This window comes from Oreochromis aureus, linkage group 11, assembly GCF_013358895.1.
Source record: "Oreochromis aureus strain Israel breed Guangdong linkage group 11, ZZ_aureus, whole genome shotgun sequence".
In the NCBI taxonomy this organism is placed as follows: domain Eukaryota; kingdom Metazoa; phylum Chordata; class Actinopteri; order Cichliformes; family Cichlidae; genus Oreochromis; species Oreochromis aureus.
The window spans coordinates 32,189,057-32,212,945 of NC_052952.1; the positions used below are offsets into that span (position 1 = coordinate 32,189,057).

Sequence of the window (23,889 nt, forward strand, 5' to 3'; positions counted from 1 at the left end):
CTTCAGCCTCTGAGAAGAATTCATGGTAAATTGCTGAAGCTTATTTACTCTGCAGCTTTGAAGTGTTCATGCGAATAACAAATAAGTACCCATATGACCAATACAAAATCTTGTTTTGAGTATTGACACCAGTGTCATCAGTTTAAGGCCTAAAAAGATAAGCATAAGCACATCGATATTCCCCGAAATGCTGGTGTTTGGCTATTTCACATAACTAACATTTCCTATGTACTGTTTAAACTGAAGAAAAGAAATGCACGGAAGTTCAGAAGTAACCTGTTATTAGTATACATTATTACAGTGGCTTTTGAAGTCATGCCATATTTTTTCTATTGAAAGAATAAAGTGCATCTGCAACTTTTAATGTTTTAATATCGGTGTAAACTGTTAGTAACTGTACTGGCCGACCCTGGTACTGGTTTTACATAATATTAAATCTAAAGTAAATGTTATGCTTTAGCTGTAAAACTGCACGATTAAAACTTTCCATGACATTCAGGTTTGGGATCTGGACTTCCCTCTTAATTTAAAATAGTTTGAGGAAGCGGGGTTCAGTGTTTTTTGTTGGATTTTTTTTTCTTTTTTTTTTGCCCGCTGACCTGGGCTTTACTTCCAGGTCAGTGCCTTCTGCAGGTCTCAACAAAGTATCCCTTTACAGGAGAGGGAAGAGCTGGCGCTTCAGCAAGTCCCCCTGGAGGCTCTTCAAAACACCGTTACCATGGACACAAACTTGACCGGGAGAAGAGTGAGTGGTGTGTTTGTGTGTCTCACACTGTATGCGATTGCGAAAAAAACGAGAAGGAGAGGGGGTGAAGACGTGCGGGAGAGGGCGGGGGTGTGCAGGTGCAGTTTGCATGTGTGTTTCAGTGTAAATACAAAATAGTGATAAGTTGTCATGAAGTTTGGCGGCTAGTTTCGGCTTAAAAACTCAAAAGTCCAAACTTAAACAAAGCGAGATGAGCGCATGACAGTGTTGTCATTGACTTCGCCCGCGCTTACCGCCTGCAGCCGTGCGTGATTGACTGCCAGCAATCTGATCCAGTGAAAGACATTGACAACCAATAGGAAACGGAGTGCGGCTTGTTTCCATGGGAGGCCCCGGGAGGCGATGCCAAGCCGCTAGAAAGCAACACAGTAAGCGGGGAGAGGCGCAGGCAGCAGCCGGGACTGTGGAGATCCTGCAGCCGCTCTGTAGCTCTCTGCAGATGAAAGCGGCGCGAAGTTGGTAGGTAAGTACATGCAGTTTTACACACTTCCTCTCATTTCTAAGTTTATTACACAGCGAAAAACATTTTGGTGCGCCCTCTAGCTCAGCGCGCTGCTCGTTTACGCACCAACTTAACTGTACCGCATGATCGCCGGAGGTGCCGTCGGTCATTCCGGGTCCAGAATAATATCAGAGGGTTCATACACTGAATAAAACAGAGATCTAAACCCGAAGTTCTTCTCCTCCTTATTTCTGCTTTCTATTTATCTGCCTGTTTGAAGGGTGGCCGGACAGGAGACTGGAGACTTTGCAGATTGCTCGCCCGTTAAAGCCACAACAGTGCAGAATGGATGGATTTCACGATCAGCAAGTGCCTTACTGTAACTCCAGAGTGAGTGATCACTGCCTCAAAAGAAGAAAAGTTGAAATGAAATCAGTTTCACTCATCCTTCTCTTCTTCCAGCTCCCACCCCATTAAGGAAAATACTTCATCTTGATTTTTTTTCTGCCTTTTGTACTGTGGATGGCTGTTCTCTCTAACGCATTCTATTTGTTCTGATCTCACCTCTGTCTTTCTCTCTGCTGCTGCCAACACTCATTTCTCCCTCAGGGACCATTTAAGTTTCATCTAATCATCAAAGATAAACAGCCAAACAAGGTGCCCATTACTTTACGCTGTGTTATTGGTTATGCACCATGTAACAACTTGTTAATTATGCCTGATAAGTGAAGCACAGACCCCTTTGCATGGGTCAAGCTTTAGAAGTGTGTGAGGTATTAATCAGAGGCTCATTGAGGCTCTTTCATTTGCTATTTCAGTTGCACATGTGATGCAGCCAACAACAGAATTACTGCTCCAGCAAGAAGAAAAAAATTGATGAGTGTGTGTGTGTTTTTTTTCTTTCCCAAAAGCTGCAAGAAAAGACAACGAGCAGCGAGAGGCCAGCAAATGACAGAAAGAGAAAATTCATTAAGTCCGACCTGGCTCTGGACACTGAAGGTAGGCGCGGGACAGAGGGAGAAGTTAATTTCACGGCTTCTAAACATTTAGCAAAATTCAATTGGTTTGTGGCCACCTGTGCTGCTAACTACAGAATCTCAATTACAGCACAGCGGCCTGTGATGATTCTCACAAGCTTCTTTTCAGTGGTCAGAAACACAAATTGACTTGTTATTAGCTGCACACATGCCCAGTGAGCTCCAATGGCATATCAGCCAGTAATAGTAAATGCACTTGTTTCTGATACTTCTCTTGATCTTTGACTGTTTTTCAACTGCCTTCAAACCTTGATCTCTGCCTCGGTTTCCCTTTCAGAGCTCTTCCAGGACCTCAGTCAGCTGCAGGAGACTTGGCTAGCAGAAGGTGAGTGTTTTAAATCTTGAGCAAAAAAAGGAGGAGAGATGGGTAAAAATGAATAGGTTGTGAGTGGGGGGGGGGGTGCTGCCTGGAGTTACATGCCTAGCGTCGCAGTCCAATTAAAAGCCTGTGTGGAAGAGGCACCTTGTGTGTCATGCATACATTAGAGACTGTGAGCGAGGGGTCTTGAGGGAGACCGAGGAGGCTCTACCCAGAGAGTGTCATCACAAATTACCAGGAGAAGGCTCTCCGACGCTCACTGTCTCTTCTGCTTTTGGCAGGAGCTAACGCGCTGCACGCCAGCCGCCACTACCTCCACCTCCACCAGAGCTCTGCTGTAGCCTACCGGCTCTCTCTCTCTCACTCTCACTCACTCTGTCATCTCCTCTCTCTCCCCTTTCTCTCTCACTCTCTCTCTCCCCCTCTCTCTCTTTGCTTCCTTTCAGCGCACCTCTCTATCTTGTACAGCTGTACCTTCACCTTGTCTTCTTCAATTTCATTTCTTGGTGGTAAAAAAAAGAGAGAATGGATCTATGAGTAATTTTTTTCTCCGCAAACTTCCAAAACAGCAGTCAGCTCTCAAAGCGACAACTGATTTTTTTTTAATATTACAATTTTCTTGCTTTTTTAATTTTTTTTTCTCTAATGGCAAGACTTGCTCATTGTGGTCTAACTGAGACGTGATGCTTCAGGATTTAAGTGCGAGCGTCCTCTTTCCTCCGTGTCTGCAGCACCGAAGTTTTGGTTAGTGGTGAATATTGTTCATTTTTGCTGTGTTTCTTTGTGCATGCATGCATGTTGGACTTGGTTTCTTGACTTTTTTGTCCACATCTCAGAAAGATGTAACTTACCTTAATATTGCATGTAATCCCAAAGTTTACATCCAAGTAAAAAAATAATTTTACAGTAAGAAGTATAATTTGAGATATATGTGAAGTGTTTGCTTTGCTTGCAAACAGATGGTGTAAAGTTGTACAGTGTGAGAGAACACAACTGTTTTATAAAGTTGGATTTTGAAGTAGTTTTTGCAAATATATATAAACCTGAAAATTAAAACAAATTGTAGTGTTTTCTCTGAAAAATGTCCAAAGCACAGGGTTAAAATGAAGTTTGTAAGTCACTTGATTACAATTGTCCCAATTGTTGTACTAGACTATTATTATACTAGACTAATTCTAGACTTTGCTTTACTATAGCATATTGGCTAATGTATAAAGTGTTATATGTGTTGGAATCTCACTGATTTATGTGCATTTTTCATATAGTTTTAAATTAAGGTTTAATAAAGAAATATTAAAATTGAAAATTTCGTAGAATTGTATAAAACTGAAGTTATTATATTGTATGCTAAAATGTTCTGCTTCATAATTTGGTTCATTTGAATACATTAACACCAAAAAGCATTTAGTCTAATGAGACGCTGATGTTAGTTTTACTATACTATCTTGTCTCATTTAAGTCAGTCAAGTCATATGCAATTTTTGAATTTATAATTTTTGTGTTCTTTTACCCGTTTGCAGCAATAAAAGGCTGCCTTCTTTTTTTTCTAACAGTTCACACGTCGTAAAGCAATAATTCTAGTTGTAGTAGAATAAAGTGTGCAATATAATTAAATAAACTTTAATACTTTTTTTTAACCAAAGGATAGAGTCATAATACATTTACTGGAAGAGTGTCGAGATGAATTTTTCGCTTGCTCCCTTTACGCAGCCAAAGAAGACTCAATCATTTATTCGCTCCATCTATTCTTTAACACATGTGAAAACGCTCGCAGTGCAATCCAAAGCTTTTAAAAAATGAGAAGTATTCTTTAAAACAGATATTGGAAGAGTTGAGCCGACTCGGAGCGGCAGCGAGGTGAGATGAGGCGTCGCGGCTCGCACCGCAGGGTGTGTAAAAGAATAAGACACGATTTTAATATTTCAGTATCCAAAGTGGGAAAAGAGACAGCGGCTGATAAGAGGTATTACTGTTAAGGATTACAGTTCTGCCTGTCATGGATCAATGTGATGATGTGCGCCTCAAGATTGTAGATTTAATGAATGACTTCCTGTCCATTAAGATGAAAAGGAATACCTTCCCATTTCTGAGATTTATTAGTTCAGGTAATTGGAACGAGAGGAGAAATTATGAGCGACAGACTGAATTTCCGACTCCTGAGACCCAAGATGTTGAAGGTTGATCGTGACATGCGAATCTGTGACCCCCCCCAAAACTACATCTACCCTCTTTCTTCCATACAGTATTTTAAACTCATTTTAGTTCCTTTTTTGTCAAAACAAAACAACAACAAAAAACAAAAAATGTATTGTACTTCTCCGATTTTTTGCTTTAAGATTGTTTTTCTGTTTTTTCCTTTGTTCTCGCACTGATGTCTCTGCAAAATTTTAGTGTTGATAGCATCATTTGTCTTGGAAATCGTCACGGGCAGAATGATAAATTTGTTTAAAACTCAGCCCTGCTTACTGCTGTTGCAGGTTTAGACAACCATTCAAATAGTCTCAGGCCTCGTGTTTACAACCTTCCTCTTCTTTACCCTTGCTCCTGTTTTCCTTCTGTCTCCCTCCTTTTTTTTGGTTTTGTGAATGGCGGCAGATTTCCAGCTCTGCCGTTCTCCCCAGGAGTTTGTTGCAGAGATCAGCTGGCTCATTCACAGACTGAGGCCAGTGACTCATCCATCCTGTACTTCCTTTTGGTCACAGAGAGACTGCCACCTTCTTTGTGTTTAATTTATTTATTTATTTTTATTGTTTCTCCTCTGTGTCCTCTGAAGTTTCGAGAGAGAGTTGTGGTGCTTCAGCTGATTAAGGACTTGGTTTTTTAGTAGGAAAAATTTGATTTGTTGTGGTGTATTTTATAAGGTTTGAGTAAGTGTTTTCCTAACTCTGTATCTGTTACATATTATTACATTTTCTTCAGTTTATTACAAAAGCATACAAGTAGCCCTGTGTAAAATCTCCTGTTATGTCTTAATTGATTTCCAGCAATTTAATTCCAAAAGGCCAAAATAGAGAGCTCGTAGCTGCTACTACACAAACATATGGAGTGAAGTTGCTTGTGCATATTTATTTTCTGGCGTCTGCACCCGCTTGACATTTTTAGAAAATAAGGAGCAATATCTCCTCTTCATCTGTTAATTGTTTACCCTCCTCAATTCACACTTCTGGGAAGAGAAAAAAACCCACCCTTGACCATATCAAGAGTGACAAAAATGGAATATCAGTCATTTTTTTAAAAAAAAAGGATCTCCAGACAAGTCAAGGCATGCTACACATACTGTGATAATGAGGATCCACCTCATTGTGTTTATAAATAGATGTGCTAATGACACATTTAAATCTCTTTTTGCCTATCACCAGAGAGACTGAAACTTAAGGGACATGAGGAACTGTCACTGAGTGTAAATATGTGTTATATAAATATGTACATGCCTAATTGGAGCCCGAGTGGAGCAGGGCTTCATTATTTTAGCATTAGCCTGAGTGCAGGGGTGTTTGAAGCACAGGTGAAGCTTTGGAGGGTTTGGAACAGACCTAACTCGGTAGGTACAGGTGGATTCACCAGTAGGGAAGAAGCCAATTAGATACTGTTAACAATGGGTGTTTGGCTGCTGGCAAGGAGGGAGAGCCGAGGCTGCAGAGCAGTCAATGGACAAGTCGACCTCAGGAAGTGAAAGTAGACGGTCAAAATATTATCTGTCAGGTACGAGTTTGTTGGAAAATGTGACTCAACTGCTTTAGTAAATATCAGGGAATGTGTTAGCCAGCAGTTCAAGGTTATTTAGTCTTTTGATTGCATCAGAGTTGTCGTCTTGGGGACTTTTTGTCCTTTTTCAAGCCGTGAAAGTCAGATTTTATTTTCGGAAAGAAAAAAAAATTAAATTAAGCTCTTTTTCTACAACAAATCAAACATGTTTTTGCTGTTTTCTTTTCTCTCTCTCTCTTTTTTTAAAGGAAATGATATAGATATAAAATCGACAAGAAGTGCATAGAAAATGGAAATTGAACAACTGAGCTATAGTTGGATAACAAATGCATAAAACGACTGAAAGTTTAAGAATGGATGCAAAAAAATCTATATTAAGATGTGTTTAAAAAAAAATTCATTAATTGATTTTAATTTGCACGATTATTTCTGTGACTCTGAAGATTTATAGCATATTGAAATCTTCTGCACATTTAAAATGATAAACACATTCAAAACATTTTTTTTAGGCTTCTTTTCTTTTGTTTTAACTGACAACAGAAGCAGGCAGTGCTGGGATAGGCCAAACTAACATCCCAGAGGACTGTTTGCCAGAGGACAAAGCTGTGATCAGTGCTGCGGTGTCCATCAACATCAGAAACAATCAATCCCTTTCTTCTTCTCTGCTCGTGTCTTTAGCTCAAGTTCCCGACAATGATGAGCAGTTCGTTCCAGATTTCCAGACTGAAAACTGTGAGTAAGAAACCATGTCGCTTTTCTCTGTGTCTCTTTGTCTGTGCATGTGTTATGTTTATGTGTGTGTGTGAACATCTGTGGCGGGGGTTTTTTTTCACTCATCTTCACTGGTGTGTTTGTACTGGGGTAAAAAGCAAGTGACTGTGTGTGTTTTTCCATGTCTCTCAGTGCCCTCACCTTTGCTTGCACAAGTGCTCTCAGGAGAGCTGCAGCAATCTTGCAGGTCTACAGGTGCATGGTTTGGGTTGGGGGGTTGTGTGTGTGTGTGTGTGTGTGTGTGTGTGTGTGTGTGTGTCTGTTTTCCCTTGTTGTTCTTGGGCCCGCTACTGAGATATTATTGCACTGTGACTTATTTGCATAAGAAAACATCAAAATATTGTGGCTAACTTTTTTAGGGAGTTGAAGTGATATTTTTAACTCCAGGTAGTCCAAACTGCTGTCAGTTGATGTCTGTTTTGAATTTTCTTTTTTAATAAAATCTTAAAAATATGCTCCTCCTTGACCTTTCCCCAAACTCCTTTTTTGTGCAAACCATTGAGTGTGGTTATATTTTCTAAATCAGGCGGTGTAATATTAGGTACTCCTGCATTTATCCTTCTTCACTTGGAGGTTGGCTGGCCTTCTTTTACACTCCCTATCCGTCACTGGAGATTTTAAAGCATGAAAGCAAGTATGACCTGTTTTTTTGTGCTTTTTTCCCCCTTGCTCTACATATTTTATCCAACAAAAGGACAAATTCTGTTTCTAAGAATACTTCCTAAAAGTTTTAAAACATTTTCCAATGTCTGACAAGAGTTCATTTTTCACTCACAGTGATGAGGATAAGCTAGTTGGTCGTACTTCACCTGGCTGTATACGGTGGTTGCACACGGTGACTGGTTACTTGGCACGGTCCATTTCTGGAGGAAGTAGTGCCAAGGTGGGGACAGAAATTGAGTGAGTGGAACTCAGTGGGACTCAGATAGAGCACATGTCTTTCATTTGAGCCAAAATGCACATTAAACTGTGAGAAAAAACACAAAACCTCCCGGTGTCCTCAACACCCTTTAACCTGCAAATGAAAGTTGAACAAAAGGCAGAAGTTAGATTTCTGAACAAGAACAAAGAGAGAAGGTCACATCTGACATTTAGTTTGGCAACTTTAATTGCATTTCAAGATTTAGTGGTCACAGATAACTGTTTGGTAAAATTAAACTGTAAGAGATTTGGCATCAAGCAAGATCACAGGCCTTTTAACTCCATGTGACTCACAGCCTGAGATTATCTAGAAGGTTCCCGTTGGTAGGCTAGATTAGAAACCTGAGAGGGGTCTATCTTTTTTCTCACTTTATTTTGCCACGAGTACTCCTGCTCTCTTGAAATGACAAACCTGAGGGGATTTGCCTGGCTACAGGCACTTGACTTTAGATGTCCTAATCTGATTTGGCTTTTAATTTAACTTATGATTTAAGTTGCTCCAAAAGTGAATAAATGCGCCTTAAATCAAAACACATAAAACTGCATTAAACTAGTTATAATAGTCTAAAAAATCCATTAAATGTCTGCACTTTATTTGATTCTTTTCATCAATTTTACTTTTTATAATTGTTCAGAACAGTACAACACTAAAGACAACTGCTGTGTTAAAGGCAAAACATTTAAACTATGGGTGTGACTTAGCCTTGCCTAAAACCCAACATGGACCAGTGTGGTGTACAGTAGATAACCAGAGGTCACCAAGACTGTCCTGATGTCCTTCAGAGGTAGCCAGGGTGGGTGGCCATAGTGGCAGGAGACTGCTGACCATCTGAATTGTCCTGTTGGCAAACCTGCAGCAGGCTGGAGAGGCACTAACAGATGGCAGGAGGGTGAGGGCACCGTGGTTGGGCGCATGAGCAGGCATCCCAGCCGGCAGCTCTCCCATATGGGTTTTCACCAAGCCGAGAGATGGAGAGGCGAACGGTGAGACAGGGAGAAAGAAAGAGGTGAAGGTGACGAGAGATAAAGCTGGAAGTTAACCCTAAAAAAAAGGCAGTGAGAGGATAGGGGCCATTATGAAAATGGCAATATTAAATACTTTTAATGTCACCACATCCAGCGAGAAATCCAAAGCTAACGGGGAACTGATTCCACACAAATCAGTTACAGCAGCTTTTTCGTCTGTGAGCTCCATTGTTGCTCCAAAAACACTGAAGTGACTCACACTGTTGCACTCGGTAACATCTCCCTTTGTTACGATCAACGTGGGCACTCTCTGTTTTATGTAAATCCCACATACTACCTCCTAGCTCCATAAATACTCAGTACTGCCCATGTACGTGTAGCATATGTGTGTTAATCTGCATTTGAAAATAGTGCAGTCTTAAAAAGTGTTTGAGCCGAATTTGTTAAAAGTTACAGTGCTTAGCACTTTAAATAATTTGTATCCTGTCCTCAATAGCGTGGTGAAAATAGAAAAATAATATATTATTTACTCAGATTTAAATAACAAAAAATTGCATTTTACAACATTAAAATAATTTACAACAGACATTGATATGTGAGTTGTAAATTATTAATGAACTTATCAAATTTGATTTAAATCAAACGTAAAACAAGCCAACAGTTAGCACAGTTAGCATTAGCCAAGCTGTACTATTGTTTAGTTTGTAAGCTAACTGCTACAATTAACAAGAAACATCTTATTTTATTGAGATGAATGTTTTCAAAGAAAATAAATGTTATCCCCAAATTTTTGTTCCTGTACTGCTGAAATAAAATTGGCAACAACAGTGAAATAGCTGTGATTTTATATTCCTACCGGAAGAATAATAAAAGATTGAAAAAAATTTGAAGAGAAAAAGAAAGACATCTATTTTGAAGCCTTAAATATCGCAGCCTAAAAGCTGGTGTATTTTGTGTTTTCATGGCCAGACTCATCTTCCCTCATGAAAAGCTGTTGCAGCTTCTCTCAATGTCAACTTTGCACTCTGCGTCTATGCGACGCAGAACCAGCATGTGAGCGGCCTCGAAGCGAAAGTGTCCTCAGGCTGAAGGAGGAGAAGGAGAAATTTCTTTGTCTCAAACTCCAACACAGATGCTTACCATTAGCATAACTTAGCAGGGAATGGAGGAGTAGAGGAGGTGTAAAATGAGGCCACACGTTACCAGCAGATCTGAGCCTCCATCATTTAACAGCAAAGGCGAGCACCTACAGTAGGTGAAAATGGAATGGAAGGTTTTTCGCTGTTGCCAAAAGACCTGTATTTTTTTATGAATGGATTAGAGAAATATCTGCCAAACGTAGGCTCCGGTTCTGCCAAAACGCACAATTTGTACCTTCAAAGTCGACAACAGTCGGAGCCAACAGTTATCTGATAGTGTACTGAAAGGACTGGCAAACAAACGGCTGCTAAAATAAAAATATTCGAATTAAGTGTTGGTGGAAAATGTAAAAAAAAGATTTTTTTTTATTTGCATGTGCCACAATGTTTAAAGGAAAGATTTCTGTTGAATCTGTACTGCAAAGGCTAAAGCAAATTGTTGTTTAAGTCAGTGGTACAACGAAGAAAAGAAGATTTGCATTCAAAATAGACCCAGTAATTGTTCTAACTGCCTCTTCTTTAAAACTGCCTACCATCTTAGTTAATCAATATGTAGATAATGAGAGCAATCAAGCAGTGATGGGCATGACATTCTGGACTAAAAAGGAAGTCTCTGTTTTAGTCAGAGGCAATGCCCTCGCTATTGATTTGTGTACCTTGGCACCCCGCTGACAAAATCTATTGTGACATTTCCATTTCTAATTTAATGCCCTGTGCTGCAGCACACGTGAAGCCATTGTTTAGAGCCGATGTGGCGCTTACGTTTAACGGCAGCATTTTTATAGACGTTGTTTTAATGTCGTTCAATGTTAAATAAAAAAAGAAATTATGGTTCAGCTTCAGGTGAGCTGTAAACAAGAAGCCGGTGGAGTCGGCTCTTAAACTAAACAAATTCATGTGTGTTTAATGTAAATGGTAATTAGCCTGACACTGATTGTGATCTTGACAGCCAAAGCTGAGGTATTGTTTTGAGTCCATAATCTCTTAACAAGGCTTTGCGATGCCAGCGTCAACAAAGGTCTCCCCTCAGGAAATGTCTCTTTGACCTCCGATCGATGACCCAGAAAAGGTCAGGCCCCCAGCGAGGGCTGCAAACAACCCCCGAGCTTTGTCATGCCGGGCCCGTGTGGCCCATCACCCAGGGGGCTCGACTGTGCGTCAGATGGGGTGTTGGCAGATCGACCCCTGCTCGTATGGCAGCTGTCTGTCAGCCGTGAGAAAACTCCTCAAAACATCCTTCTCTCTCAACTCCTTGTAGCCTCAGAGACCTTCTTGTATTTAAAAGAAAAACAGTCCTTAGCCACATATTTAAGTTTCTCTAGTACTCAAATAGCTAAATGTTTGCACTTGAGTTGGACCAAGAGTTGATGGACTTTCTCCATTCATAATTCCTGGTTATAAACTCGGGAGAAGGCCATCTCTCAGTCTAAAACATCAATCAAAAATGATCGTCTTCAACCGCGGCTGGCCCTCTGTTGTGTTTGATAGAGCGCTGTGGGATGGCTTCGCTGCTGCTCTGTGAGCCGTCGCGGTGAGACGGCGATCGGCGAGGCAACCTGAGCCTGACTTCATTCTGACTGACTGGGTTTTTCTTCAGAAGCGCAGTCAATTGGATTAGCGTTGATCATGACTCTAGATGATGGGATGTTAATCAGGACTGATCAGGCACTTAACAGCCTCTCAGATGCACCGGGCTCACTGTGGGGCCATAGGTAGAGATCGCAGGCCCCGCTTCAGATCAATGAGACTTGTTGTTGTCGTCTGGAACTTATTGACAGCCAGCTGAAAGCAGATAAAGCATTTATCGAAGCTCACCGCACACCCTGTTTTATGATTGTCATATTTCACTAACAGAGTCCCCGTCAGTAAAGGCTGAATAAATGGGATTTGAAGTGAGTTGTTTGTGTAAGTGATGGCCTCAGATGTCATATCCTTTGGCAGATGGATGCTTAGAAAAGCAAGTGTTTTAGACTTAATATATCCATCACGGGTTCTCTTAATCAGTGATGGCTTGGCACATTCATGCCTGCTTGTATCTGCACTGTAACATGACCTTTTCCATTGTGGGTAAAGCTGCTGTGTGCAGTTTTGAAATGTAATTGTATTTTAAGTTTTGAAATTGAATCATGGACACATCGTCTGCTGTACTTAAATAAAACAAGCAGTACTTTTTTTTCCAGACTGTGATCATCTCATTTTAATTTTTGTGAATGATCTGTCAGATGTAAATGAAGACAGTGGTTTTAGTTTTTATTCATGTATTTTTTTCATCCTGTGATTGTATGAATTCTGTCTCAGGTGCTTACAAGCAAATCCAGAAACAGTCTGCTGCTAAATGAACAAAAAAATAGTCACAACCTTAAAAAAATGTTACAGTTTGACAGAGTGTAAATGTTAATTGTTCTTCCTCCTTCCCATCGTAGTGGCTTTCCACGGACTGCAGCTGAAGATCAAGAGGGAGCTGCACAGCCCGTGTTCAGAGCTGAGCTCCAACTGTAGCCAGGAGCGGCCCTTCAAACTCCAGTATGGAGAGAAGTGCCCGTACAGCATCAGGTGGGCCCCCTCCACTGACACTCGACACTGAAAACATCTTTTACAAATTATTAAAATGCTCACATTTGTAAAGAAAGCACAGAAAAGAACATTTGGTTTCACATTCCTCACTTTAACAGAGGAATAAATGCAGGTGTGAAGGTTTATTGTAGGACAGTGATGACTAAATACTCACTTTAGCTTATCATCAATTCATCAACTCTTTATGATTTCTATACATTTGACATTTTTTGGCTTTTTAATTCTGCATTGTAATTTTTATTTAACTGGAAATGACTTGCTAATCATTCCAAACTGCAAATCAAAGGACATCGAGATATGTACAGTGTTGGGTGGTGACTCTGAAGACATTAACGAGATATTTCCAATTAGAGGTATTTATCTGAGATTATGGCAGTCGTGTTAGTTTTATTTGTCTGTTATAACTGAACTGAATCAGAGGGTCTCTGGAATCGCTGATTATGGAGTGGTTTAAAATGCCATTGATTCTAACTGCAGTCTGACATAAATGCCCTGAGGTAGTTTGTGATGCATTTCTTCACTTTGTGACATCTGCTCAGAGTCTTTACATCCAAATCTTGCACAAGGCTTCATAATTTATACAGTAAATCAAATCGGTTTAGAAAACATTGAAAGGATATTTGAGTGGGTAGGGCATTTGTTTCAGACTACCCTAAATACAGACAACTTAGGAAGAAGCTATCTGTTAAATAATCCTTCATTAAAAAGAGTTTAAATCGTGTAACGTACACTGGCAGTAACACAGGCATCTTTGACTCTTGCCTTCAACCCTTGCCATTACCCCAGTGCCTATGAGCAGAAGCAGCCCACAGGAATGAAGCCCTCCAGCCCAGTGACACCCCCCTGTAGCACCCCTGTGTCCCCACTTCATCATGGCTCACCCACGGCAGCCCCAACACCCAAACCAGACAGGACCTACACCCACATACCGCCCTCGCAGCCTCTCCCTGATAACGCCTACACTATGGACCACAGGTACTGCAGCCTGCAGCCTCTTACATTTACATCACATTTACATCTGGTGATCTTAGCTGGCAGTTGGACCAAGGATAGATTACAATAAGGTCACAGCAGCAGATGCACATTTGAGTTTCTGTTTTTGATTAAGTGAATCCTCAGTGGGCGGGGCCTGCAAACGACAACTTTCCCAACCATCGAATGCCATGTGGTCATCACTTGACTTTAGTGCTTTGAAATAGAGCTTATTCAATAAATCAGTAGCAGAATGGAAAAAACAAAACAACAAACAAACCTACTAAGTTAATTATTTCGAGGAAAAGATTTTTTCAAGGTGTGAATTTCCCAGTTTAAGAGTAAATATGTCTGATTTCTCTTATAATGGGATTTAAATGACACTTTCCTTGTGATCCTCAAATTACTAAAGGAGAATAGAGCTAGCTAACATTAACATCCCTCTGCACAGTAACACAGTTGGCGGATGTGCACTGTATAAAGAAAATACTTTTTACATGAAACCTTTTTAGAGTAATCAGGACACAAGAGGCATTTTACTTCTGAGTTACTCCCATGAGCACCACAAGCCAAGTGCCATAGGATAAATATGTCAATTTGATTTGGGGTTGAGATTCTTTAAGTCAGTTTTCAGACAAATATTCCAAACATTTCCTTTGTTTTTTGCTTTTTTGGTCACCTGTAGTCATAAACATAGGTGAAACAAAAAGGCAAGCACCTGAAGACATCATTACAGATTTCAGAATTTTCACTGATACAGTATTATTGATTCATTGATTGCTAGTAAAAAGCCTTTCTTTCATCTACTTCTCACATTTATTTGCAAAAGATCTTTTTATCTTTTATTAAGTAAATTAAATACTAGTCAATTAATAAAAGAAATGTACATGTTCTCGATTTATCTCCTTTTTGTCTCATCAAGTCTTTCACAATCAGGAGTCAGTGTCATGAATCCACTGAATTTGTCGTCTGTCTCAGATTTCGACGTCAGCTCTCAGAGCCTTGCCACTCGTTTCCCTCCCCGCCGACAATGGCTCGGGACGGCCGGCCCATCTACCACAGGCAGATGTCGGAGCCCAACATCCCTTTCCCTCCTCAAGGCTTCAAACAGGAGTACCCCGACCCCCTCTTCGAACACCCGGCCATGATGGGGGCCCCTATTCCCCACACATACCCAGCCGGCATGATGATCAAGCAGGAGCCGAGGGACTTCACCTATGACTCAGGTGAGCGATTTGAAAAGGTTTCTGTTGTTTGTGCTCCTTCAAACTCCTCTGGTAAGTGAAAGAGCAGAGAAGTGATAGCTGCCAGAGCATTATCATTTCAGGAATGAGAGAAGACATGGCGGGAGGGGGCGGTGTTTATTGAGTTTGCCCATTATTAGGGCAGGGGATCTGGTTGGGCCGGGTGTCTGTGCTGTTCGCCATTTCCTGTGGTGCTCTAATAGAAAAAAAGGAGGGGGCTGTGCCTGGTCACAATCCAGAATCTGCCCTCCCACGCTTGTCCGCTCCCTTCGGTTAGAGAGTAAAGGGACCTAATCATCAGCCAGCGGCTCTGTGGAGCCTCTGTGGAGCCTGAGGCTACCTCAGGACATGAATGAACATTCGCCGGACTGCCGGGTTCATTCAGAAGGCGACAGAGTGGACCCAGGAGAGGCAGAGCTGGAGGAGAGTGTGTGTGACCAGTCAGGGGGAAAAAGCAACCTCTTTCCCGGGCGAGGAGTTTAGAAGAAAACATTTGGTGCCTCATTCACATCTCTTTAAGTTACACCTGGTTTTCCTAACAGCAGCTCTGTAGTTTTTGTCATTGAGGAGTCAGGCAGCTGTGATTTTTGGTGTTTTCTCGCTTTTCCAGTGGCAACATTACTTTGCAATAGATGTGTTTACCGAGTTTCACAACTATGTGGCTTCTAAATGCCAATTAACACAACTGAAAAATTTATCAAAAAGAGAAAAAAAACTAGAAAAGAAAAACAAATTCGGTCCAAAAATAACCCCGTTCTTTAACAGTTTCTTGGGTTTCTTCTGGCCTATTTGCAGCAATGTTATTTGCATCAACCATTATTCTCTTCTTTTATTCATTTTTTTTTTGTTTGCAATTTTGACCAATTACAGGCAAAAATTACAGAGCCCAAAGTGACATTGGCAGCTTGATTTTCTTTTTAGTAACAGTCAATTCTTACATTTCACCGGTTGAAGCAAGGTGTTTTTTTATAGATAAATGATAAATGAAATGGCTTTAACAATTAGAAGAATTGTTACTGATACAAGTAAACTATCTACAAAGAATTGCTTGCAATCATAAAGCAAAAGTGGTGAAAGATATTCGATTAACTGTTAAAATACCAAAAGGTCTTCCTTGTGTTGTGTTCACTACTTGGACCAAGATGTCCAAGATGGAGCATCAGAGTGAATTTATTAGCAGTCACAGTGGGGCATGTTGACTGGAGCTGGCCTGTTGAAAAGGATGGGAGGGGATCTGGTAATTTCATTAGCAGCAATTTCCTCTACAAGTCCATTACTTTGATGAAGCTCAGAGAAATGTTTATGGGTCTAAATGAAGGGCTTCAGTCTGTTTATTGAACATTCACTTTGCAGCCCATTTGGCTGTTTTTTTGATCGCAGCATCTCATCTGTGTTGTGGGAGGTTTGGACATATACAGTAAATGGAAGAGTCGATTGGACAATGTAGTAAAGCCAACCGGTAAATGAAGGAAGAGAATGTAGTGGGGCATTTCTATCTTAACCATTTAAACCAATGATTTAAAAAACGCCTTGTGTCTATATAAAATTACATATTTGGTTTAAGAATTATTCAAACCACAAGTCTTTGTTTGATCTCTTGTTATAGCCATGATATTGATAAACCACGAGTGAGAACTTTTAAAGGTGCAGTTCACTCAAAAATCTATTTGAGTTGGTTGGTAGATCTTATAAGGAAAATAGTTCCTACATGCAGCTTTTTATCCCATGTGGGAATATTGGAGATAGGAATGCTTTAAAAAATAACAAGGTGGGTGCAATTTAGGAAAAGGCAGATATTTCTAGAGCTGATATCTTTAAACCTGGCAAATTTGCATTAAAACGATCTAAACTTGGAAAAAATTAGAACCAGAGGAAGTGAATTGTTCCTTTTTACCTAAAAATTGACCCCAGAAAAGTGACTGTCTGCATTTTGCACAGTTTATTTTAACATCAGCTGAAATGTTGCTCAAACATCTGGACTCAATGTTAAATATGTATAAAGTATAGAATCAGCGAGTATTTATTACCACTGAAGAACTGAGCCGATCCGTCTCCTCAGGCCAGTGTGGGTGTGGTCTGATGGACGGCGAAAAGCATCATAAACAACATCAAAAAGTGTTTTTTCACGTTTTGAATGTATTGTTAGTATATCTTGACTGTTTTACAAAAGCATGTGTCAAGTCATTTTTTCAAACTAGTGAGGAACTCATGAAGAAAAATGGAAAAACATGTAAAACAAAGCAAACAGCTTTGGCAGAAAACTGTATACTCACACTGGATGCAGTCAGTCATAATAAGAAGCTGATTGAGAAGATACACATCAACCGTTTTAGCTAAACGTGCTGCAGCTGCACAGCGAAAACGTCAAAGAAACTAACACCTGCAGGTCCGTTTAGTTTTGATCTGAGAACGTGTGTAAAATAATCATCACAAGCCCTCGTATTATGAAAAAACTTACATCGTGTCAGCTCGTGTTTTCACACGAGCGCCGTGTTTTATTCAGTTGTAAATCTTCCTCTGAGTGGAGATGCTCGGGGCGCGTATTGGCGGTGCGATATAGTGAGCTCGCCCGTGGCTGGAAGCCATCGCAGTGCTGATGCTGGAGGGCATTTTCTTTAATCAGAGCCAGTGGTGCATTGAGTGAACAGGCTTTGACTCCTCTCAGATAACTGAGATAGTGTTCTTAATGCTGCCTTCGGGCCCTTTAACACCCACTCTCATTCTTGCCTGGGTTTCAGCAGAAGTGCCTAGCTGCCATTCTGTCTACTTACGGCAAGACGGCTATCTGGCTCACACTAACAGGACTGAAGGTACCAACGATGATACGTGTGGATGTTGTGGTGGTGCACGTATGGGTTTTTTCTTCATGTGATATCAAACTATCTTTTTTTTCCCGATCTTGTTTTCCAGGTTGTATGTTTGACAAAGTGGCGAGGCACTTCTACGACGATACCTGCGTGGTGCCTGAAAAGGTGGAAGGTGAGTCCTGCAGTAACTCTTAAAATGAAAAGTATTGCATGTGCCAACGAGTCTGCCCATCATACAATAACCATTTTGCACCGTGTTCTGTAGGTGACATCAAACAGGAGTCGGGCTTGTACCGTGAGGGCCCTTCGTACCAGCGCAGAGGCTCGCTGCAGCTCTGGCAGTTCCTGGTGGCTTTACTGGATGACCCGTCCAACTCCCACTTCATTGCCTGGACCGGCCGTGGCATGGAGTTTAAACTCATTGAGCCAGAAGAGGTAAGAGACACAGAAATGCACTGTCACAAAAACAATTTTATTTTTCTATATTGTAATTCTGATTTTTACTCCTTTTAAAAATCTATTTTTATTTTTTCGTGGCTTTTATACTTAAGCTTTTTGGACAGTCTTAGGTAAATGTTGCGTTGTATTTCACTAAATTTATTGTTCAATAAAATTTTTAAAAGAGGTTTACCTGCTTTCAGCTACTCAGAAGTAAATATTTGCTGCTTTGGACAGTTTTATGTAATTACAACTAAAATATATTTGGGTCATAGACTTTTGGTAAAAAAAAAATGAAATGATTAAGCAGTGAAAGAAGGTTATTTTCCCCCTGTGTGAGCCTAAATACGGGACTAAATGTGGGCAAAAAAATAAAAGGTATGGTAGAGTTGTAAGGTAAATCACTGCAAAACCAGATGAGGTCAGAGGTCAAAGTGTGAATGAATAATATTGTCTGCTCTTAAAACGCCGTAGACGTTTTAAAAAAATTGTTCTTCCCAATAATGGACAAAGAGAGCAATCATTCTAACTGACAGCAAAAACTTCTTACAAAATATATATTATTGCTTTTCTTTAACACACAGGTTAGGGTAAGGGTTTGGAGTTTGGATTGTCACAGATGATGACTTGGACCTCAGAGGGTTATATATTCTACACTCCACACTAAAGCCAACCGAGTGACCCTGATGGCCTGCTCCTGCTAAATATTTCACAGGACATATTCCTAAAAATATAACCCATGTTGGCGGTTGGGCCTTTTGAAATGGAAACAGAGGCAGGGTTTGTGTATGGCCACATCACACACAGTGGGGCTCAGTCACTGCTGGAGGATGAAGGAGGATGCAGGGTGCAGGCAGGGGGTGAAAGTGTAGAATGGAGGAGATAGATGAGTACCGGGCAGTGGTCCACGCAGCCCGATGGTGTCTAGAAGCACGGGCCAGCTGCACCTAACAGGGGGCCCCATTCATGCCATCAGGTGACCAAACGCATTTGCTTTGAGGCGCCGCAGACAAACGTTAGGTAGCGGTTTCTGCATTTGCAGCATGTCAGCGGTTGCGGGGACACGAAAAAATGTGAAAAAGAAAAAGCAGAAAAAACACAGTTGCATTGATCGGGGAAGGTATCATAGGAGATAAACTGTGAGAAACAAGCAAAAATGAAAGTCAAAAGCAGAGTTTAAAAAAAAGCGAGCAGCTAAAGAGAATGCCGTGGGGCTGTGGGTTTGGACCGTGAGGCCGGGTGGTGGGTGGTCTGGTAGACAGGTGCTGTAACATCTGCTGCCTCCTCCGCTGGGTGTGTGACAAGCTCCTAATGAACACATCCCTGGTCAGGTCTGCACAAGCTGGACGCGCTCTAATTACTGTTATTAGGAAAATATGGATCGGTAAGTTTGTTTAACATTTTAGCTGCTGCAGCGTTCCTGTCTGGAAATCAGGGCAACCGTGCTCGTTTGTGTTAGATAAGTTTGCTTTCTGATAATGCTCTGTTTACTGACTGTCTTTATTGTCTTCATGTTCGTGTGTGTGATAAAGGTGGCACGTCGGTGGGGGATACAGAAGAACCGGCCAGCGATGAATTACGACAAACTCAGCAGATCATTGCGCTACTACTACGAGAAGGGAATCATGCAGAAGGTAAAAAAAAACCCAATATCAACCAATTATAGTTCATCTGTTACACTGAAAGGGATCCAAAACTGTTCACCTTTTTTCTAAGAGATTTTATTGATGTAAACATAGTATGAAAGCAGCTCATTTGGCTGCTATACCTGGCCTGTGTTAAAGGCGCTCCCATTCCCCCAGGTAGCTTATATAAGGAACAGAGTGTCTCAAAAATGGTGAAACAGCTAAAAAAGTTCATTTACACTTTATAGCTAAGAAATTGTAAAGCTTTTTTCTGTATTGTGTGCAAAAATCAGTTTTTGCCAGGCTTGCGGCTCGTGTCCGCTTCACTCTTATGTTAAAACACAGATATGTATGTTAGTTTATCAAGTTATTCTTTGAATTAATCTTCATTATAGTGCATGTAGTATTTATGTAGTATATGTAGTAATGCCAAAAACAGATCTTTATAAAAAGCAAACAAATGAGTAATAAATACATATATTTCTTCTTCTTTGCAAGCTACATATTCATTATATAAGGGAAAGTAATCAGTTACATCATCCCATCAAACATCACTGTTTGATGAACACCGATTTACAGATCTGAATTCCAGCTACGTCAAAGTGTCCCTGCACTAAAACAATTGTTCAGCAAAATATTTACAAAATCAATGAATGTGCAAATAATGTGACCATTCTGTTTGAGATCAGCTACCACGCATATATAATTTGAGTGTTATAAAAGTAATTTCCTTAAGCTATATAGATGTTGATGAACCTGGTACTGGTCTAAGTTTCCTTCAGTTCAGTTAAGTTCAGTTAGCACATATCAATTGTAAAAATACTTCAGGACAAGATTAATGAAAAGATATTTTAACAGAACACTGGTTAAACACACTAAAGAAAATAATATATTTTTTCTGTTGGGTATTAATCTCAAGTTTTTTGTTTCCTGAGGTATTAGTTTGACAGTTAGAAGCATCTCCAAAAAGCATTCAATAATAGGCAGGTCAGAACAGGTTGAGCACTTTTAGGTGGAATTATACTTTCGTGGTTGGAGGTCAAGCACTGCTGGCCAAGTTTAAATACAATAAGGAAGAAATGGCAAAGAAAACGTAAAACTGCTCCTGAGATCACTTTGACCTCTGAGAAGCGATGGACAGTTTATAGCTCCTCTTTTTTCTACCAAATCCACGTGTGACGTAGGACATTTAAAAAGCAATCACTGTCTCTGAGATAATTTTAGAAAACTTAGTAAAACCACTCTATATAATTTATTCTGGTGTTTTAAAATAACTGTTTTAATGGATAAGCTGTTTTCGCTTAGGTTGGGGATAGTTCATTTGTTTGAAGTGGGTTTGTATAAAGCACTGATCCACAAAACAAAAACAAAAAAAACCAGTACATGGTGGTTTGGAAGCCCCAAAGCAACAAAGGGTACCAGCACAGAAGCTAAAGCCATCTGCTGCTGTGCTCTAGATCAGAAACACGAAGCATTTCAGTCACTGAAAAGTAGTTTTTGTGCACTTTTTTTCAAATATTTCACTGTTTTACGATTGGAGAGTTATCAAATCATTGTATTCACATCAAAGCCAGCAGACACTATTTACGAAAACAGAGTTACTGGACTATTGTTGCCTCGTTTGGTTGGTTTGTATGTGTTAATGTGTGATGCTAGTGTTTTAATGGCTTAATTTAGATCAGATTCCATGTGTGAAAACACAAAAGTCACACGGCATTAGAACGGCCATTTTTTATTTTTATTGAGAGTGGGGGCGGGGCTCCATGAGTCAGAGAGTATAATGAGAGAGCAGAGATGCAAATACTGCAAATTTTAATGAAGCTTTTTGTAAACAAACATCAAATGATATGGATACAAATGCCATTAACTAATCCTGTATCTTGTTTGAAAAAACTTAAAGCTCAGTGCACCTCTTCTTTAGTGCAGAGTGGAGGCCAAAGCAGAATTGTTGATTACAGCTTTAAAAGTTTAAAAAATGTGCTTTTTAATTTTTTTTAAAGATATTTAATCTTTTTTTCCATCTGGTGGATTAAAGTGAAAGATTACGCTCAGCCACTGTAGAATATGCTGTGGAAAAATGGTTTAAAAACAAGACCTCACCATCTTTCTCCAGGTGGCCGGCGAGAGATATGTCTACAAGTTCGTGTGTGACCCCGAGGCCTTGTTCTCCATGGCGTTTCCTGACAATCAGCGGCCAGTGCTGAAAACTGACATGGAGCGGCAGATCAACGAGGAGGACACGGTGCCGCTGTCGCACTTTGACGAAAACATGGCATACGTACAGGAGGGACCCTACTGCCAGCCGCACCCCTACAGCGAGGGCTATGTTTATTAACGTCAACCCCACAAAACCCACACCTCCACCCTACCTTCCTCCCACCTCCCTCCATCCGTACACATGAGACTGTCTTGTCCTCTAACTCGCAGCCGCTCGGGGAATTAGACTGAACACACACGTGCAGCGGCACTTCCCTTCCCCTCTGTCTCAAACACGTACACGTCCTTTTGCTCTTGTCTTTCTGACCGCACAGCAAGATGGAGAGTGCACTTTATGGACCAGAATGGCGCGACGTTAGCCTGCCAGGGGCTAGCTATGTGATTGGCTTTTTACTCATTTATGTTTGTACATTAATGTGGGAATCATTCCGTTTGTTTGGTTGTTTTTTTGAACTCCTTATGATTTTGAGCATGTGCCGCCCTAACGAGACTGGACTAATTTACGGTCACTTTGATCTCCGGCTAAAGAAACCGTCTCATCTACACTCACAAAAGATGGCCATTTGTTTGACTGTCTTTCTTTTTGTCTTCATCCTGTACTGGAAACGTGTTAACGATACTTTTATGGTGAAGTGACATGATTATAGACTTGAAAAAGTAATGTGATTATAAAAAAGACATTTAGCTATCAGTGAGAACTGCCTCGCCACCGGTCTGAACACCGCACCTCTGTCCGTCAACGCCCGTCGTCCAATCAGACTGTAGATTTCATCATGTAGGTGTTGTAATGACATAAACTCCACTGGATCCTCAGCAGCTTGACAACCTTGTGGGTCAGTAAAGATGAGACTTTCACTTACAAGGACGCACTCCAGGAAAAAAAATGTCTGGATGACAAAAAAAATACTTTCTCTGCGTCACACATGAATGGCCTGCGTTTAGGATCGAAGACAAAGCTACAGGCTGCTGTAAAATAAGTCATTCACTGTAAACAGCAGGTTCCTTTCTGTTCTGTAATGAGTCAGAGCAGGAGTCACTCATTTGTCCTTCAGGTGTTCAGTTTTTCAGTGGATAACAGGTGAAAAGTGTATGTACAGTCAAAGTGGTTACAGCAACCAGTCAGTTCATATTCAGGATAATGTTTGCATCCCCAGCTAAAAGACAAAAAAACATCTGATTTCACTGGCACAGACAATAAAAAGGAAAAAAAAGATAAAAAATCAAATTTCTCCCTTGAACTGTTTTCAGTTTTGTTCCAGGTGAACGAGAGGTGTATATTTTGCTTAAAAACTGTTGCTTTGCCATTAATAGGTTGCTTTTTGGTTTAAAAAAAACAACGTAAAAGAAATATTTAGAGTTTTATAATGTGATGAATAAAAATCATGGTATATTAAATTGTTCCATTGTATAATCAGGTAAATGCACATTTTGTTGCTGCTTCAAATTGTAAGTGTATTTTCTAGTCTCGAGAAAATGACAACAGGAAAAAAAAGGAAAAAAAAAACAGTGCGGCAGCTATGGCCTGCTATTCTGGATTTCTCTTTATTTTTTGTCTCTTTTTTTTTTCGTCAATTTCAGCATTAAAAAAAATTACTCTGAATTTTGTTCTCAAGATTCACGTGTGTGGGATGGGATTGGCAATAGGAAACATTCTGTAATAAAATAGTTCTGAAAAACAAAGTGATGACCACTTCTCAAATGTTTTAATTGATCATAATATAAAGAAAAGTTTAAGAGCTTCAGTGTTTCTTCTCTTGGCAGTTTTATATATTCCTTACATATGATAAATCTTTTTTTTTTTTAAATCAAACTGAATATTTATCATGTCTGTCCTGACAAGGTCATAAATTTACAAAGTGGAAGTGGGAAAAGAAAACACCATAGCAGGTGTGTGTGTGTGTGTGTGTGTGTGTGTGTGTGTGTGTGTGTGTGTGTGTAGACTAATA

The 23,889-nt window shown here is 40.3% G+C and overlaps 1 protein-coding gene across 10 annotated transcripts; it reads left to right on the forward strand.

The window, feature by feature from the left end:
• Positions 1-629: 629 nt before the first annotated feature.
• On the forward strand, positions 630-23,681 carry etv1 (ETS variant transcription factor 1). Of its 10 annotated transcripts, XM_039620213.1 has the most exons (15): positions 630-745; positions 1,009-1,229; positions 1,489-1,598; positions 1,818-1,865; positions 2,120-2,207; positions 2,523-2,570; positions 6,948-7,001; positions 12,490-12,619; positions 13,427-13,615; positions 14,591-14,838; positions 17,595-17,666; positions 17,767-17,835; positions 17,929-18,098; positions 19,634-19,735; positions 21,840-23,681. In XM_039620213.1, exons 3-15 carry the CDS (start codon positions 1,554-1,556, stop codon positions 22,059-22,061), a joined length of 1,485 nt encoding a protein of 494 aa, XP_039476147.1. In that variant the 5' UTR covers positions 630-745; positions 1,009-1,229; positions 1,489-1,553; the 3' UTR covers positions 22,062-23,681. The 10 variants fall into 10 exon arrangements, with proteins under 10 accessions (XP_039476147.1, XP_039476146.1, XP_039476149.1 ...); XM_039620212.1 differs by lacking the exon at positions 630-745 and having other exon boundaries at positions 773-1,229; XM_039620215.1 differs by lacking the exon at positions 630-745 and having other exon boundaries at positions 773-1,229; positions 17,598-17,666.
• The last annotated feature ends 208 nt before the right edge of the window (positions 23,682-23,889 follow it).

Excerpts from the sequence above, each read along its gene's own strand:
- etv1 (XM_039620213.1), top strand. The coding sequence starts at position 1,554 with ATGGATGGATTTCACGATCAGCAAGTGCCTTACTGTAACTCCAGA. Across the intron at positions 12,620-13,426 it reads AAGTGCCCGTACAGCATCAG|TGCCTATGAGCAGAAGCAGC; the intron begins GTGGGCCCCCTC and ends CCATTACCCCAG. Across the intron at positions 14,839-17,594 it reads GGACTTCACCTATGACTCAG|CAGAAGTGCCTAGCTGCCAT; the intron begins GTGAGCGATTTG and ends CCTGGGTTTCAG.